The following is a 17,397-nucleotide window of genomic DNA, read 5'->3' as shown; positions in this document are numbered from 1 at the left end:
TTAAATGAAAGATCAACCAAAAACATGGTTAAATTCACATATTAGAGATTTTAAATTTAAACTTTTTGAAACCATTTTCAGTTTGCAGGTCATTGTGAGTCACTCTGCTTAGCGTGTGAAACTAGTTGAATCATTTCCCTTCTGAATTTTGGAGATCTATCCTTTCTTCAAAAATACAGCTGGTGTTGCCTTCTGGAGGCTATCAGGATCTACTTGACCAGGACCTTGCACTCTTTCATTAGTTTCAATATAATAGCCACATTATAGTTTAGAAAAACAGAAAGTTTTGGAGTGAAACCAGAACTCATTCTGGATTTCCCACAGGCCCCTGACCATAGAGGAGAGTGAGTTCAAAGGTCCTGGTTATTTCTGCCAGGAATGGAAAAGATTGGTGTTGATAATTTTAACATTTTTGGACTTGAATTAAAATATTAGGATCAAGTTTAAATTTATGGTTGATTGTCTCCATGGCACACAGGGTAAGAATTACATTTGATGGCTTAAATATTCACATACATTCACGTGAATCTTTTAAGAAGTGGTGCTGAAGGTTGTTGAATATCCTACAACTTGCCCTCTCATTAGTAAGCATGATGGACTGCAGCTGCTACTGTTTTCTTGCAAGCAAATAAAAGCTTGACTGGAATCATTAGGTTGACTTATATTCAGAACAATGTGGAAATCCAATGAGAACTGCAGATTTACGCAAGCTGTGAAAGTTTTTCTAAACAACTGCAGAGCATCAGTACAAACAATTGCACATCGTTATTCAGATGTGTCACAACCTTGCCGTTTTCTGGAAAAAGACTGTCATTGTGAAATTTAGAAAATCGGTTTAGATGTTCAGGAACAGCCCTAAAACCACCAAGACTTGAATCTGACGTGACATGGATGTTGCTGAAACACTGTCACTGTCCATCATCATGGAATGAGAGCATGCCCACCAAGACAGAAGGCCCTGCTTAGAGCTGACATCTTCAAGCTTGGTGAAATTTGCAGCAGCCAACATGGGCAAGACAACTGCCTTCTGCAGAAATAATTTTATGCTCAGAAGAGATGAAGTACGAGCTGTTTGCCCTCAATGTTAGGAAGAGTGTTTGGAGGAGTTAGTTTCAAAAGAGCACTTTACTATCAAACGTGGAAGTGGTTTCAAAGTGCAATGCAAAAGTGGACTGAATAAGGGAGATGGAGGACTAACTCACTCATCTGCTAAACAGTTGAACATTAGTGTTCCAGGAGGACAATAACCCAAAGCACACCAAAACTGTACTCTCTATAGCGCTTCATGGTGGCTTGGTGACATACATTCTAAAATAAAACTATTTTTCTCCATATTGCAGTACATGTGATTTAGATAATAGGTCTTTTAAGATAAAAGTGACACTTTACACTTTTAATGAGCTTTCAAAACGACAGTGGTGGTGCAGCAGGTTACCGTTTATGACTGGCGTACCATTTTCATTGCTTTTGGTATATCTGCAACAAGGCTTTGCATCATAAAATGCATTTTCTTGGTCCTTTAAGGGTCACTTTCCTTCATGTGTTTTTATATTAACTTACATACTCTCATTTTTATGAGACATGATTTGAAGTTAAAGATTGCACTGTCTGTGCATGTTTTCCTGCTTTTTTCTGTTTTCTGTTGTAAGCGTTTTTCAGAAGCTCCAAAACTGATTTTTTTTGGTTGCGATTGACTTATTTTAGGAAAATGCTACCGAGGAGCCAGTCCTTGAGGGAAATGCATGACCTTAGATGCACCCGCTCAGGGACAAAGCTCTGTGTAGGGTATATCATGTTTGTCATTGCCTCCTTATTCTGCTAAAAGAGTTCCCATTCATGTAGGCCTTCCAGCGAAGGTTAATGTATCACCAGGGAGTCTGCAGCCTGACCTTTGACTCTGAGCAATTTTGTCAGTGGGACAGGCCAAGCAGCTGGGTCAAAGCGTAGACGCACTCCTGCAGGTGAGGGTGAGCAGATACTTTCTCATCTGTACATTTTAAGGTTGTTTTTCTTGCATCTTGATTGTGAAAAATTACTGTGTCTGGCAACAAAAAAGTCTGAGAGTTTTCAGGTTTTTCACAGGATTTCAAGCTGCCTCTCTCCAAAATCCAAACAAGCAGCATGACTGAGACACAGCAAACAGCCGGGAACTGTCTTGCACCGGGCCAACCTGTTATCAGAACCTGGCCGCTGTACAGGACAACAGGTACGAGAGTTTAGTTGCTGCAGGCTGTTTAGTCTCAGGAGAAAATCAGAGCAGAGCAGATCAGAATATAGTCCAGGATCTGGTTACAAACATGAATCTAAGATGTGGCAAAGGGCATGTTGCCTTACAGTATTTGAAGTGGAGAGCACTCTGTGCATTCAGGATGGAGACACAAGACCACCTTATATTTAAACTGTTAGAATAGACAAACACATAATAGACAAAATAAAAGACATCCCTGCAGTGTCTCCTGGGACACTGAGTTTTGTTTTTCTGATGGGAAGCAGGAGCATTTTCAGGTAAGACCGTGTTCTCTGCCCTTTCCTCTTGTTCCTCCTTTGTGTACTTCTGGAAGTCATCCAACTGTTCCAGCTGTTTTAGGAACATTGAACAACACACAGCTGTGTCTGACTGGAAACAATTTAACATATTTTTAACTATGAGAAGCTTTTTACGTCAGCCTGATTAATGTCTGTTTAGTTGGTGTGTAAATCGCAGCTTCCCTCAGCTAGACCTAAGATGTTCCCTCCATTTGTTCACCAAAGGGAAAGAAAATCCGCTCACGTGTTGCTGACGTGTTAACCATTACAAGGAAATCGTGTTTTTATGAGAATATAAAAATCCACCTGAAGTAGTCACTTTTAGAAGAACATGCTGAGGTAAACGCTGATAAAAGTAAATACGATTGTGATGATGTAACCATGAACAAGATTTATTGTTCTATTTCTGGGTAAAATGTGTCAGAAGGTACAAAATATGTTTATAATTCATATGAATAGCATAATATGTATCAAATAAAATGTCATTTAAAAAACTCACAATAGAAATCTCTTGGATGTTAGATGGTAATGCACTTTGCAGAGTTGCAGACGCTTTCACATTTATGCCACACGCAGAGTGCAATCTATTTACTGCTCCTGCAAATCCTTGGCTTCACCTTTCTTCTGATGATTTAACCCTTTTCTGTTCTTGATGTGATTCCTAGGACCACTTAGTGACACCATGTCCCGTTTCGAAGGGGACGGGGTCCGATACAAGGCCAAGCTGATCGGCATGGACCCGTTGACGGATGCACCGGGAGAAAAGATGTGCTTGGATTCCATGATGAAACTGAAGGTAAGAAAGAGTAAAGTGAGAGTCAGTCCTGACTGCTCTCCTGCTCTTTCCATCAATGACATCTTCTCAAGTCTAGAGGGCGCTAAAGAGCCCCTCTGGCTACATGTCTGTGTGGGAAGTCTTTTTTTTCCAAATGCTATTGGTATTGTTAATTTATTAAAATAAACAATACACAGGCATCAATCGAACTGTTATATATATATATTTTTTTTCTTTATGTATTTTATGCTGGTTAAACCTGAACATTAAGCTTGTGCTTTGTACTTGGTCCTTCTTGCAATTTCTTCACCAACTTGTATGTGCTGCAGTGGAGTCAACAAAGGACTGGAATGCTTTAGTAATAATAAAGAAATGACAGAAAAAAACTGGAGCTGATAAGTTTAGATTATTTCCTATATAAACATTTAGGGGGCAGGAAATATGGTGTAACTACTGTTATCTTAAATTCCAAACAGTATAAGAACATTTTAAAATCTCTTTCTGAGTGTTTTATTCTTCTTCTTGTGCTTCTGTGAATTTTGTACTCAGATACCACGTTTCAAAAATATGCAAGTTAGATAAATTTTTTTAATTTAAATTATTTGAAGAAATGTATGAGCCACAACGCAGTGATTTCTTCTACTTGACCGTGTCTGTTTTTAAACCAGCAGCACTGCAAATCCAAAATGCATATTTTGGTCAACATGCAAATCGTGTGTAATTTTACTGCATGCCCAACTTTAGCATCACTTGCACAAATGTTGAACTTTCCACCCATCTGCAAAACCCCTGTTTTCATGAGTCTAAATGACTGTAACTGAGTGGTTAACTGATTAGAACTAAGATCTGCAAATTTGTGAGTGTGATTCTTCTTGTGGGTTTTTGATGCAGTCTTAAGAAAACAATCTCCACAATATGTCCTTCATATAATCTCGAGGACATAAATATATTGGAGCTCCTAATGCAACCTGTCATGTTCCATGGTGTGAAGAAACCAAACGCAGGGGCCGATCAGGAGTAAGGCACAAAAAACTGAAATAAAACCTTTAATCGCTGTTGATGGTGCAATGCAGGAAAGCTGAGGTTCAAAAATGAAGGCATGCAGTGTGAGAACTAAACCCAAAAGCAAATACAATGATTAAGCAACACAAAAGCAGTAAAAATAGCGATCCTTTACACAGATCCAAGTAATTAGCACAACAGATTTAAGATAAGAAGCAACACCAACAAAAATTTAGAAAGATGTAGATTTTACAAAATAAAACTGAAAGTCACGTCTAAGTGACTAACCAGGAGTGTTTCAGTTAGTCAAACGTGAACTTATTTATGTAATAGAGCACAACCCTCTCACATCATGACACTACCCAGGTCTCCTTTTTTTTCTTATTTACTGCTAAGTCCTGCTACTTGATTTGCAGATGCATTGTTTTTATGTGCTTGTGTTAAAGGGTTTTGAGGTAGCAGCAAGAAGACAGGGAAAGCACAAGATGAGAATTTGGCTGAAAATTTCCTCTGGTGGCTTAAAGATTTTGGATGAGAGGACCGGGGTGAGTTAACCATTTCAAACTGAACCACCACACTCTCTAGATGGCTGAAACAACACAACATATTTAATGGTCTGCCTTTTCTCCTCTCAGTTTGAACCATTTCCAGGTTTCCTTTTGGTTGGTTTAAATATTTGACACAGGTCAGATTAATGGCACACAAATGCTTTTGAGAGTAAAGATTATGAAGCATCTTCCAATCCTTATGCAGTCTACTTGACTGCAGTGAACAAACATCGGTAACTTTAACCAAAACTAACAATAATATGTTTCTAGGCAGACACGCTGCATTTTTCTTCTGACCATCTCTCTGTTTGCTTTATATCCATTAATCAATGATCAAGTAAATAAATGCTAACAATTGAGGTTCACAAACCCAGCATTTGACCTAACTAAGGTTTTTACCAGTGACCTGTCTTTTTTTTTTTTGTACAGACTAGAACTTCCTGCTTACCATGCTTAGTTCTGAAGCTGAACATGGTCCTAATTCTCTGTATTATTTTGTTTTTCAGATTGTTCTTCATGACCAAGACAGAACCAGGATCAGTTCAGTGACAAAGGACAAGTCTGACCCCAGAGCTCTGGCCTACATCTATAAACATGAAGATGCATACATTCTCTTCTACATCAAGACAGCCACCCAGGTGAAGACACTCTGTGTTATTACTGAAGAACACATGAGCTGTCTTCAGAACATGTGACTAAGATTGCTTTATAACTCTGGTGATTTTATTTTCTCTTCCACATTACCATGATGTAGGTTTAATAACACAATCAACAAGATTATGTAGTAAAACAAGTTTGCAAATACAATAAATACAATCTACTTCGTAATGAAACAGAGCCATTCATTTACTTTTGTTGTAGACTGAAAGCATTTTGGTTTTCATTAAAAAAAGATCAAACAAAAGATCAGCTTTTCCAACTTTTATTGTGCAGCTAGATTTGTAGTAATTTAGGTGAGAAAAAGTGTAGAAACAGAGAAAAACACCAACACATTTAATTGTATTGGAAAATGCCTGACTTGCAGTTACTGTATGAAACCTGCTGACAGTTTTATGTATTTACTAAGCTTTGTCCACAACCTGTTTTAGTCCACTAGCATTTCTCACCAGCACAATGGGTTCTTTGAAGACTAATTTCCATACAATAGAATGGCTAATTTCAAATTATTTTGTGACCTCTTTAAATCCCTAATCAGATTTATAGGCTGCTACAATCTACTACAATTCTGAAGACCTTGGTCAGCTCGTTATATCTTACCATAGTGTTCACTCTCACTATAGCAGCCAGGAGCACACCAAACCCAATGTCTCAGGTTAAAACAGAGCAAGCCTCTTTTAAAAATGCTGATGTGAAGATGACGAGCAGATGACGAGAACGTCATCGTGCTGGTTTGATTCTGTTGATTCTGAGCTTTGGTCAAACAGACATGGTAATTGGTTTGAGAAATGGGGCTTTAGGCTGGCTTCAACATTACCTTGACCCCCAAGGCTCAATCTTAGGCCCTGTTTTGTTTTTCATTACCATTTACTTGTTTTTCTATTAATAACATTTGGAAGAGTGTGTCTAAAAATAAAGTGCAGCTTTATGCAGATAACGCAGTTCTTTACTTAACTTTGAAGCAGGCTACTAGTGAGCTTTGAACTGCCTTTCAGCTGTTGCAGGTATCACAGTATGACTTATAATAGGTTCTAAATGTAAAAAAAGCTAAATACATTTTATCCTGAACAAAATCTCTATTTTAAGACCATGTTGGTATTCCCACCTTAGAAGGAGAGCTTACTCAGATGTTATTATCCTACAAAATATTTGTGTATTTAGCTGGAGGATACCTCACTTTCAAAGTGCATATTAAGTATTTAAAGAAATGTTAAAGGTTAAACTGGACTTTTACTTCAGAAAAAGGGTCTGTTTTATTTATTCGGTCAGGAAAAAATCTCTTCAGGCTACGTTCTTGATTATAGTGATTTTTATATGCATGCTGCTTCCTCTGCACTTAGGCTCAATGTATCACCGCTTTATGCAATAAAGTATATTGTGTAAAATACATATAATTCTCATTATATTAAATTAATTGCACAGCAAACATCACTGTGTACTTTATAATCTGACCCGTTTAAGCCTAAGAAAACAATGACACTGGTGTGTGTTTATGTACAAAGCTTTATTGGGTGAACTCCCCTCTTATTTGAGTACAATCTTAATTCCCTCAACACTTGCTATGTTCATGCTATGAAATCGTAGGCACGTGAAATATGGAATTTTTTGACCCAAAGAAATCTGATCACTCCCTGCAGTCTAGACAAAGTCTTTTAATAAAAAAAAAAAAAAAAAAAAAAATAGTGGAAATAATTGCAATATTTTGTAATTATTCAATTTAGCAGTTGAATGATTGCAAAATTTTACACTCACCCTCTTTTGGCTCCTCCAGAAGTGATTTGATTCAACTCACTACATACTTGTCTTCATTGTGATCTCTTCATGCAGACAGGTAAAGGGATCAGAATCTTGTTGTGACTATGAATCTGAATGTATTATTTAATATTTAATATTAATACCTTAATATTTTATCAAATAATATTTGGGTCTGTTAAGGGTTGTCCCGTGAATACCAGCCCAGTAAGGCGATGGTATTAGGACAAAATCGAAAGGTGTGAGACGAGCTCTAACATTATTGAACAGCATGAACTCTGCACATATATGGAATGAATTCACACAATTTCTTAAAATACAAGAATTTATTAACAAAAATAAGTCAACTCAAAGTCAAACATATTTTAATCAATAAACTCTGTACTATGCTAAAACAATCCAACTAATCTACCAAGCAGAATTAAAGAATAAAGACTAATGGGCTACGTACAATATAAACAAGTTGATTAAAGATGATTAGAAATCATGACCAAAAAGAGTGATGCAACATTACCATGCAATGTTTATGTTTAAGAACCAAGGATTATCTTGAAGGATCTGGAAGTGACGGGAAGTTAGTCTTGGAACTAACTTAGAAAATAATCAGCAAACGTTTAGACAACCTTTCACAATGCAAGATCAGATAAAATATTATTTTAATAAAATAATGTTTTAAATAATGATCTGCTGAATAAAACCAACCTTCTGAATGACTAAATCTCAATGGTGTCTCACAAACTGCGGTTATTAAAATAATATTTAAGGAAATAGTAAAATATTTAAGGACATTTTTGGAAAAGAGCCAAATCTCTCTGGAGAAATGGGGCTTAATGGTGTTTACTTAGTTATCAAGATTAGAAAAATAATGTTTAGGGAACTATTATTTACTGGATTGAAAACTAGCAACCTTTCTGGGTAAATATTATTTAGCAGCAAGCACGTGTTCTTAGCTGTTAGCAGTTAAGCTAACAAAAGAAGCTGATAGCTTAGCACCAGAATCAAACACACACCTGTAAAATACCGTCAATAAAAGGGTTAAAATGCGTAAACGCGGACGGCGCGTTATGATCAATCTTTTGTGTTTAAAATAACCCTTTAAATAAATTTGTCTTAACTTTAAAAACACACAAACACAGAACACAACCTGAACACGTGCTGCAGATAGCCTGCTAGCACTAAGATAGCAGAGTTCAACACAAACAAAACCAAACTTCATCAATTCAATTCAATTCAAAAATACTTTATTCATCCCAAAGGGAAATTAAATGTTGTTATAGCTCATTATGAAGGTCTCCTCAAAGAGCCGTTGTAGATGCTGATATCTGTGGGCAGGAAGGATCTCCTGTAGCGCTCCGTCTTACAGCAGATCTGAAGAAGCCTCTGACTGAAGACACTCTGTTGTTGTAGGACAGTCTCATGAAGAGGATGCTCAGGGTTCTCCATAATGTTCTTCATTTTATGAAGAATCCTTCTTTCCACAATGATCTCCAGAGGTTTCGGAGGAGTCCCCAGAACAGAACCAGCCTTGTTTATTAGCTTGTTGTCAAGAAGTACAGTCTGCTATGTCCCTTCTTGTAGATGGATTCACAGTTGCATCTCCACTCTAGTCTGTTGTCCAGGTGAACACCGAGGTATAAAATAAAAAACGTTCAGATCATTTCACCCTAAATATCTCTGTCCAAACCCTAACCTCGTATGTGAACCGTGCTGAGGAGGAATTGTCCGGGCGACGACGAAGTTTGAAGAAAGCTCTGTGAACAAAAGGGTTAGCTTCAGCTAATCTGTAGCTGTCGACCGCTGACCAAACTGCACGTTAACGGCCGTAACCATGGTGATGCGTCCGTTGTCCTTGCTTTGGGAAACTGCTCCACTCGGCGTCATGCTGGGAACTCTCTAGAAACAGTTAATCTCTGTAAACCTCAGAGAGAAAAGTCAAGCCACGATTGTACCTTAATTCCCGTTCATGAATGAATACCGGATACACAAATAGTGATTCATTCGTACTTAACTCAATGCATATGATTGATGATCGTATGGCACTTTCGGATCCAGTTGAAGAGTTATGTCTGTTTGCCAGCAAAGAGACATCAGCACACTGTCTCTCCTGCCAGCCTCGCAGCGGAGTCTGGATGGTAGAGGCAGGATGTAGCAAGAGCGGTGCTTTTATTTGGACAGTGACGTCACAGGAAGTCCGCATTTACCCCGTTTCCTGGCTGTGCCGGAAGTAGGTTAATGCAATTTATTTTGAAACTTCCAGAAAAGTCTGTACTGGCCTTTGACGTTGTAACCATGACTGTGGTCCCAACAATCTCTATCGACTTTTCAAGTATTGAATAGTGCCGTGTCTGTTTCACTCACCATAAATGTAATAAAAGACATTGCAGGCGGCTCAAACCTGCCAATCTGCAACAGAAAGATCATTCCAGGGATTGTTTTCCAACTAAATTATAAATGTACTTATTTTCCACCAGAAATTGCATTTTTTTTATTTAATGTTACAGAAAAAAGTTTAATGTCCTGTATTAATTTTGTGTTGTTTATTTATCCTCAGTATTTAATTTTCAGTATTTTTAAAATTGATATGACACTCTGCATGTCCAAATATGTTACCAAAACACTAGATGACTGCATCTCTAACTCTGTTTCATTGACTGAAACATCCCACAGTGATTTTATTTGTTGTGTTTTATCTGTTCCAGGCAGATCCGATCCTTTTGGACATCTTGGAGGTTTGTCAGCGCGTGGAGCAGGAGACCTCTCATCAACCTGTGAAAACCCAAGTCAGGCATAATCTCATACACGACTGTCAGTTTGTGTGTGATTGTTTGTTTGTTTATTGCCTTCTTTTTTGCCAGGACAGTTCTTTGGTGGTGCTGAATAAAGATTTGGCCTCCCCAGCGATGGTAAAAAAGCACATTAAGAATCCCCCTGACGGTAAATATAAGATTAAGGTAAAATATTTCCTGTCCTATTTTAGGGGGCAGCTCTTGAGAATGTGTTTAGTCCACCACCTGTCTCATCATCAGGACTAACAAACCAGGTACATAAAACCTAAAACCCATAATGTGATGTTCTGGGCATCAACAACAGAAGCAAAAAATCCACATTTTCTAGAATGGTAATTATAGTTTAGACATTAAACTGTATTTTTTTGTGTTTCTGTCTGCAGACCTCTTCAAGTAATGAACTGATGGAGATATTTTCCCCACCACTGACAGACCCTTTGACACCCAATCATATCGCCTCTGTCAGCCATCCAGGTAGGTGATAAACTGAGTAACGGGAGGATCTTCAACAGCAAGATTTCCTTTTCGGCCGTATATTTAAGGGTAGCACTGATTCATGCAGCTAACATAAGGTGCAAAAAAATCCTCAGTTGAGGTCTTTTGCCACAATTCAATGGAGTCATTTAAAAAAAAAAACAGTTGAATTTGGGCCAAACAAAACAATGTGTAAATGCTGAATGGGATGCCCTCCTGTAAAGTAAGGATAAGGGGCCATGTCTGGGAAGCAAATAGGATGAATGCAAGAACAGCTTTATTTACCAAGACTTGACAGAGCAATAAACAAAGTCTCCAAAGATGATAAAAAAGAGCTTGGGGAGTTTATAAACTGAGACTAATGAAGTACAGCTGGAGTAGATCAACCTGCAGAACGCAGCCAGAACAAAAAGGCAAACTATGATAATGGTCTTTAGGAAAACCTGCAGACATTTCTGAAGATTCAAACGGGACTCAGATTTGGTTTGTCCAACATCCTGTCAGACACATCAATAAAGCAACAAGCTCATCCAACAAACTTTCAGTCCGTAATGTTTCGAAATAAGAACCCGTTTTATCAAACAAAATCATGGTCACATCCCCAGCAACTAACCCAACAACTGCCAACAATTTACGTTTGAATTCAGGAGTCACTTCTGTGGCTACAGGTGTAGAAAATCAAGGACCAACCCATTCTTTGTGAAAGAAAGGGTGGGTCTAAGGAGCTCAGTGAATTCCAGCGTGGTACCATGAGTAAGAAGTCCAGTAATGAAATTCTTTACTTTATAGTTAACTGTTGGTGGTATTATAACAAAGTGGAAGTGATTAAGAACAACAGCAACTCAGCCGTAGAGTTGTAGGCTGAGGTGCATAATGTGCAGAGGTCACTTTTCTCTGCTGTGTCACTAGCTACAGACCTCCCAACTGTAGGTGGCTTCCTGTTTGGTTCAACAACAGTGTGTACAGAGCTTCATGAAGTGGGCTTACCAACTATACTGCAAACGAGAAGGGCTCTTACCTGAGTGCATTATGTCAGGTGTAAAGTTTGGTGCAGAGGGAGGGATGACTCTTTGTCAGCAGCTGGCCTCAGACCCCTTAGTTCCAACGATAAGAACTGCTAAGGTTCCCAATGTTGTGGGAGCAGTTTGGGAATGATCCTTATCTGTACCAACATGACTGCACACCAGTGCACATGAAAAGGTCCATAAAGATTTAGCTGAGCAAATTACAGGTCCTTCTCAAAATATTAGCATATTGTGATAAAGTTCATTATTTTCCATAATGTCATGATGAAAATTTAACATTCATATATTTTAGATTCATTGCACACTAACTGAAATATTTCAGGTCTTTTATTGTCTTAATACGGATGATTTTGGCATACAGCTCATGAAAACCCAAAATTCCTATCTCACAGAATTAGCATATTTCATCCGACCAATAAAAGAAAAGTGTTTTTAATACAAAAAACGTCAACCTTCAAATAATCATGTACAGTTATGCACTCAATACTTGGTCGGGAATCCTTTGGCAGAAATAACTGCTTCAATGCGGCGTGGCATGGAGGCAATCAGCCTGTGGCACTGCTGAGGTCTTATGGAGGCCCAGGATGCTTCAATAGCGGCCTTTAGCTCATCCAGAGTGTTGGGTCTTGAGTCTCTCAATGTTCTCTTCACAATATCCCACAGATTCTCTATGGGGTTCAGGTCAGGAGAGTTGGCAGGCCAATTGAGCACAGTGATACCATGGTCAGTAAACCATTTACCAGTGGTTTTGGCACTGTGAGCAGGTGCCAGGTCGTGCTGAAAAATGAAATCTTCATCTCCATAAAGCTTTTCAGCAGATGGAAGCATGAAGTGCTCCAAAATCTCCTGATAGCTAGCTGCATTGACCCTGCCCTTGATAAAACACAGTGGACCAACACCAGCAGCTGACACGGCACCCCAGACCATCACTGACTGTGGGTACTTGACACTGGACTTCTGGCATTTCCTTCTCCCCAGTCTTCCTCCAGACTCTGGCACCTTGATTTCCGAATGACCTGCAGAATTTGCTTTCATCCGAAAAAAGTACTTTGGACCACTGAGCAACAGTCCAGTGCTGCTTCTCTGTAGCCCAGGTCAGGCGCTTCTGCCGCTGTTTCTGGTTCAAAAGTGGCTTGACCTGGGGTATGCGGCACCTGTAGCCCATTTCCTGCACACGCCTGTGCACGGTGGCTCTGGATGTTTCTACTCCAGACTCGGTCCACTGCTTCCGCCGGTCCCCCAAGGTCTGGAATCGGCCCTTCTCCACAATCTTCCTCAGGGTCCGGTCACCTCTTCTCGTTGTGCAGCGTTTTCTGCCACACTTTTTCCTTCCCACAGACTTCCCACTGAGGTGCCTTGATACGGCACTCTGGGAACAGCCTATTCATTCAGAAATTTCTTTCTGTGTCTTACCCTCTTGCTTGAGGGTGTCAATAGTGGCCTTCTGGACAGCAGTCAGGTCGGCAGTCTTACCCATGATTGGGGTTTTGAGTGATGAACCAGGCTGGGAGTTTTAAAGGCCTCAGGAATCTTTTGCAGGTGTTTAGAGTTAACTCGTTGATTCAGATGATTAGGTTCATAGCTCGTTTAGAGACCCTTTTAATGATATGCTAATTTTGTGAGATAGGAATTTTGGGTTTTCATGAGCTGTATGCCAAAATCATCCATATTAAGACAATAAAAGACCTGAAATATTTCAGTTAGTGTGCAATGAATCTAAAATATATGAATGTAAAATTTTCATCATGACATTATGGAAAATAATGAACTTTATCACAATATGCTAATATTTTGAGAAGGACCTGTAGATGAATAACTTGATTGGCCTACACAGGGTCCTGACCTCAACCCAACAGAACATGTTTGTCATGAAAAGACCTTCTCATCCAACGTCAGTGTCTGACCTCACTAATGCGCTTCTAAAAGAATACTTAAAAAATCCGAGAAGCACACTCAGAAACCTTGTGGAAAGCTTTTTCCAGAACAGTTCGACTTTTGTAATTCAGAGGGTGGATAGACATCGTAATAAATCCTATGAAATAAGATTGGATTCATGAATGATTGAAAGAAGACACGTGAATGCTTTTGGAAATACAGTGTTTTTATTTTATTGCAATAACTTAAGTTGGCAGACGCCAAGCCTTTTAAATAAAAGAAAAACCAAAACCATGGTTAAATTCACATATTAGAGATTTTGATTTGAGACTTTCAGATTTTTCTCACCTACCTAAAGCACTGAGCTTCTAAGTTTAACATTAATTCAAGAGCGGCTCATTGTGAGTCACTCTGCTTAGCTTGTTAAACTAGTTGGATCGTTTCCCTTCTGAATTTTAGAGATTCATCCTTTGTGAGAAAATACAGCTGGTGTTGTTTTCTGGATGTTACCAGGATCTACTTGACCTGGACAGAACGTTTTCCAGTAAAACCAGAATTCATTCTTGATTTCCCACAGGCCAGCGATCATAAAAGGGAGTGAGTCAAAGAGTCTTGGTTATTCTTAACAGGAACAGAAAAGATTTAAAGATGTTAACATTTATGTGTCTAAAGTTAGATGAGTGAACACTGATGCAGTACAGTGTCTTATTGAACCTCGACCAAAGGAATAATTGGACAGTTTATCAATCAAGACTCAATTATTTAATTTAAATAAAAATCAAAGCTGACAAGTTTATCAAAAAATATTTTTTGTCAGCCATAACTGAATAATTTGTAATAAAATGTCAAGCTAATTTCAAGTTTAATAACAGATGTTTCACCGCCCTCTGACCTGGATGTATACAAGAGTATGTAGACTATGTTCCCATGATTCAAGTACTCCAATAATTCCCTCTGACCTGGATGTTTAAGAGGCACACACCAGTTATATTTGTCCCGCTATAATGTTCAACATCTCGGTATTTATCAGGTGTGAAACTATTTCTCATGCAGTAATTTTTCACAGATCTTAATCCCAAACAGTTTACTCAACTTTACTTCCCTAAATATTTAGCCTTACCACAGCACAAAGAAGGAACTGTGGCGCCCCAGGGCAGCTGTGGCTACAGGGTAGTCTACCACTGTCAGTGCGTGAAAGTGTGTATGAATAGGTGGATGACTGAGCTTTGGAGTATCTGGGGACTTGATAAAGTGCAGGCCGGATTAGCTCCATCAAAAAAAGCAAATTCCAGTGTTTCCAATTTGCAACAAGTGCACACTCGTTCAGATGGGACATCATTCCCAGCTCTGACTTGTGACTTTCAAGAAAAATTGAATACAGCCTAAGCTAACTAAAAACTCAGCTGGTCAGTCTTTGTCTCCAAGCACACTGCATTATGGGGGACCACAGTCAATCAGCTGACCTACCAGTTGATCATGAAGCTTCATCTCTTTAATAGGTCTATCATCTGCATTCATCACCAAAGGTTTTCCTTCTTTTTATCAAAAATAACAACAGAAAATACACTTTTTCTTTTTCTGGAACAAGAGCAGCTGCTGTAAACTTACTCAGTTACACAGACCTTTCTGCAAATAGAGAAATAAAAAGATTAAGCATGTTTATTGTAACAACAATGATCAATATTAACTGAAGTGGTACCTGGTGCTTATTTCTGTTAATCTAATTAGGTATTTAATATATTTACGCATTCCAAATGTCATCTACCAATGAAATACAACACTCTTTTGCATTAATAGTCGGTCAGTCAGTCAGTCATTTTCTACCTGTTCTTCCATAGTGGGTCGCGGGGAAGCTGGTGCCTATTTCCAGCAGTCTATGGGCAGGAGGCGGGGTTCACCCTGGACAGGTCACCAAGCCGTCACAGGGCATGTATTAATAGTCTAAACCCCAAATTATATTTTCTTCACTGTAATTATTTCAGATGTACTTATCTTTACTACAGCTAGATCTGCTTAACATAAAATATTGACAACATGAAACAGTTTCACTAACTTTAAAATCCACTTGTTTGGACTTTCTCACCTTTTTACTCACTGTATGATTATTATCTTGTAGTTTCCTGATGTAAATAACAACAGGAAACTTCATTTTTTGAATATTAAGCATTCCGTTCTTTATCTGTAAAAGACACATTTTGTTTTTGCCCCTGCCTTTAAGAGTTTCTTCCCTAAAAGTCCACTTTATTCTGAATGGCTGACTTCTGCCAGTCAGCAGAATATCAGTACCTTCCACTTTAGCGCCGGACTGAGTGTACATATAACCCAATTTGTATCGGATGTAACACACTGGCACAGAGGGAACATTTTTCCAAATAATTCAGCATTGATAAACAGTTTTTTTTTTTTTTGCATTATTTATTCTCAACGAGTAATTTAATTTAGCAATGTTGCATTTAAAAATAAAGTACCAATTGTGCTGTCTATAGGCCAATCGCTCAGTTTTTAAAAAGTTCATCTTTTGAAATCCAAAATAATTTATTCAGAACCAGCAGTGGGGGTGGTTGGAGGGTGGGAGCTTTGCTGGGTTGCTTCAGTCTATACTGTTTGTGGTCAAGTATAAAACCTAATATAAATCCTAGGTTAATCACAGCTGTCTAAAACATTTGACATTTCAGAGGTTTTTCCACCCATGTGTCTTCGGTCCTGTCAAATCAGTACCCAACAATTTCAATTTTCATGACATTAAGGCAACAGCAATGACAGAGGTTTGTGTAGCCTAACTGTACATCACCCTCATGCTGCTAAACATAGTTTTGCACTGGTATGATTTATTGTCTGATGCAGCCGTGTGTATTCTTCACTAAACAGACACCGTTTATTTCTAAAACATGAGTGTTCTCTGTCCTAAACTCTGGCTGTTTGCAGGGAGTTTGCTGTATGTCAGCATGACAGATTAACGTTTAGATCTCTTTCAGCTTCGCCTGCAGAGTCTCCACAGCAAACCCTCTCCGCCACTCAGATCCTCTCCATGTTCCCCATACAGCCACCAGGGGGCTCTCCATACATCTCTCCACCACTATCTCCCAGTGCAATGCCTTGGGGTCAGCAGGGGCTTGTGGGAAACCAGTTGACTGGTAGCTGGCCCTCCACACCAGGCGTGCCAGCACCGCTGGACATTACAGCGCCTCCCGCTGTAGTCCTGCCTCAGCCCGGATTCATGATGATGATGAGCCCAGCTGCCCCCCCATCCCTTAACGAATATCCCAACCCATTAAACTCCATCTCTATGCTCAACGGAACGACTGGAGCACCTGGAGCTCCTGGACTGGACAACAACCCCTTCCTGTGATGAGCTGGAATGCTTGACTTTGCTCTCTGAGTCATTTGTTATGTCTCCAACTATTGTATTGATATAAATGGTGACAAGGATCCAACACTTTAATGAAATGTGCTATTTTAGGTGTTTTCTGCTACTATCAATGCATCTTGTTAAATACTTCTCAATGGTCCTGATTAAACAGCTGTGTTATAAACTGAAAGTTATCATGGGACTCACAGAAATTATTAATCTGATCAGATTAGTTTACACCACATTTGGTATTCCAGCTGTTCTTTTTGAAATTACTTTTCTGCTTTTTCTTTTGGTTTTCACTGATAACGATACTCTTAAGCATTCAATTAAGCACGATATACTGACTAATGTTACTGTTGTGTTAATGCTGGCTCAGAAAATGTACTGTTGTGTGTTTTTAAGATGTTTTCTGCTGGACAAACTTCCAATTCCCTCCGGAAAATAAACGATGGAGCTGACCTTGCTGTGAGGCAGAATTAAATGCTGTCTGGGGAAACAGATTTGCTTCATGTTTCATTTGATGTGTCTGTAATATCAGATTCTCTGCTCTTGTTAACCTTCTGCACCTCCATAAATACAAAGCAAAATAAACAACCTGCTTGACATTAGCATTTGTTTCACTACG

The 17,397-nt window shown here is 38.9% G+C and overlaps 1 protein-coding gene across 2 annotated transcripts; it reads left to right on the top strand.

Annotated features, from left to right (window-relative positions):
* The first annotated feature begins 1,839 nt into the window (after positions 1 to 1,839).
* LOC124873520 (disabled homolog 1-like) lies at positions 1,840 to 17,380 on the top strand. 2 transcript variants are annotated; one of them, XM_047374218.1, is made up of 10 exons: positions 1,840 to 1,961; positions 2,083 to 2,206; positions 3,192 to 3,322; positions 4,750 to 4,848; positions 5,358 to 5,489; positions 9,960 to 10,040; positions 10,116 to 10,163; positions 10,238 to 10,300; positions 10,430 to 10,520; positions 16,396 to 17,380. In XM_047374218.1, the coding sequence occupies exons 2-10, from the start codon at positions 2,122 to 2,124 to the stop codon at positions 16,767 to 16,769; spliced, it is 1,104 nt and encodes a 367-aa protein (XP_047230174.1). In that variant the 5' UTR covers positions 1,840 to 1,961; positions 2,083 to 2,121; the 3' UTR covers positions 16,770 to 17,380. The 2 variants fall into 2 exon arrangements, with proteins under 2 accessions (XP_047230174.1, XP_047230176.1); XM_047374220.1 differs by having other exon boundaries at positions 1,868 to 1,967.
* The last annotated feature ends 17 nt before the right edge of the window (positions 17,381 to 17,397 follow it).

Source organism: Girardinichthys multiradiatus, chromosome 9 (genome assembly GCF_021462225.1).
Source record: "Girardinichthys multiradiatus isolate DD_20200921_A chromosome 9, DD_fGirMul_XY1, whole genome shotgun sequence".
In the NCBI taxonomy this organism is placed as follows: domain Eukaryota; kingdom Metazoa; phylum Chordata; class Actinopteri; order Cyprinodontiformes; family Goodeidae; genus Girardinichthys; species Girardinichthys multiradiatus.
This window is presented reverse-complemented; position numbering and strand designations above follow the sequence as displayed.

Bases quoted from the DNA above. Each gene is read 5' to 3' on its own strand.
- LOC124873520 (XM_047374218.1), top strand. From the start codon at position 2,122: ATGACTGAGACACAGCAAACAGCCGGGAACTGTCTTGCACCGGGCCAA. The intron at 2,207-3,191 runs GTACGAGAGTTT...TGTGATTCCTAG, and splicing joins GCCGCTGTACAGGACAACAG to GACCACTTAGTGACACCATG. The intron at 3,323-4,749 runs GTAAGAAAGAGT...CTTGTGTTAAAG, and splicing joins ATTCCATGATGAAACTGAAG to GGTTTTGAGGTAGCAGCAAG.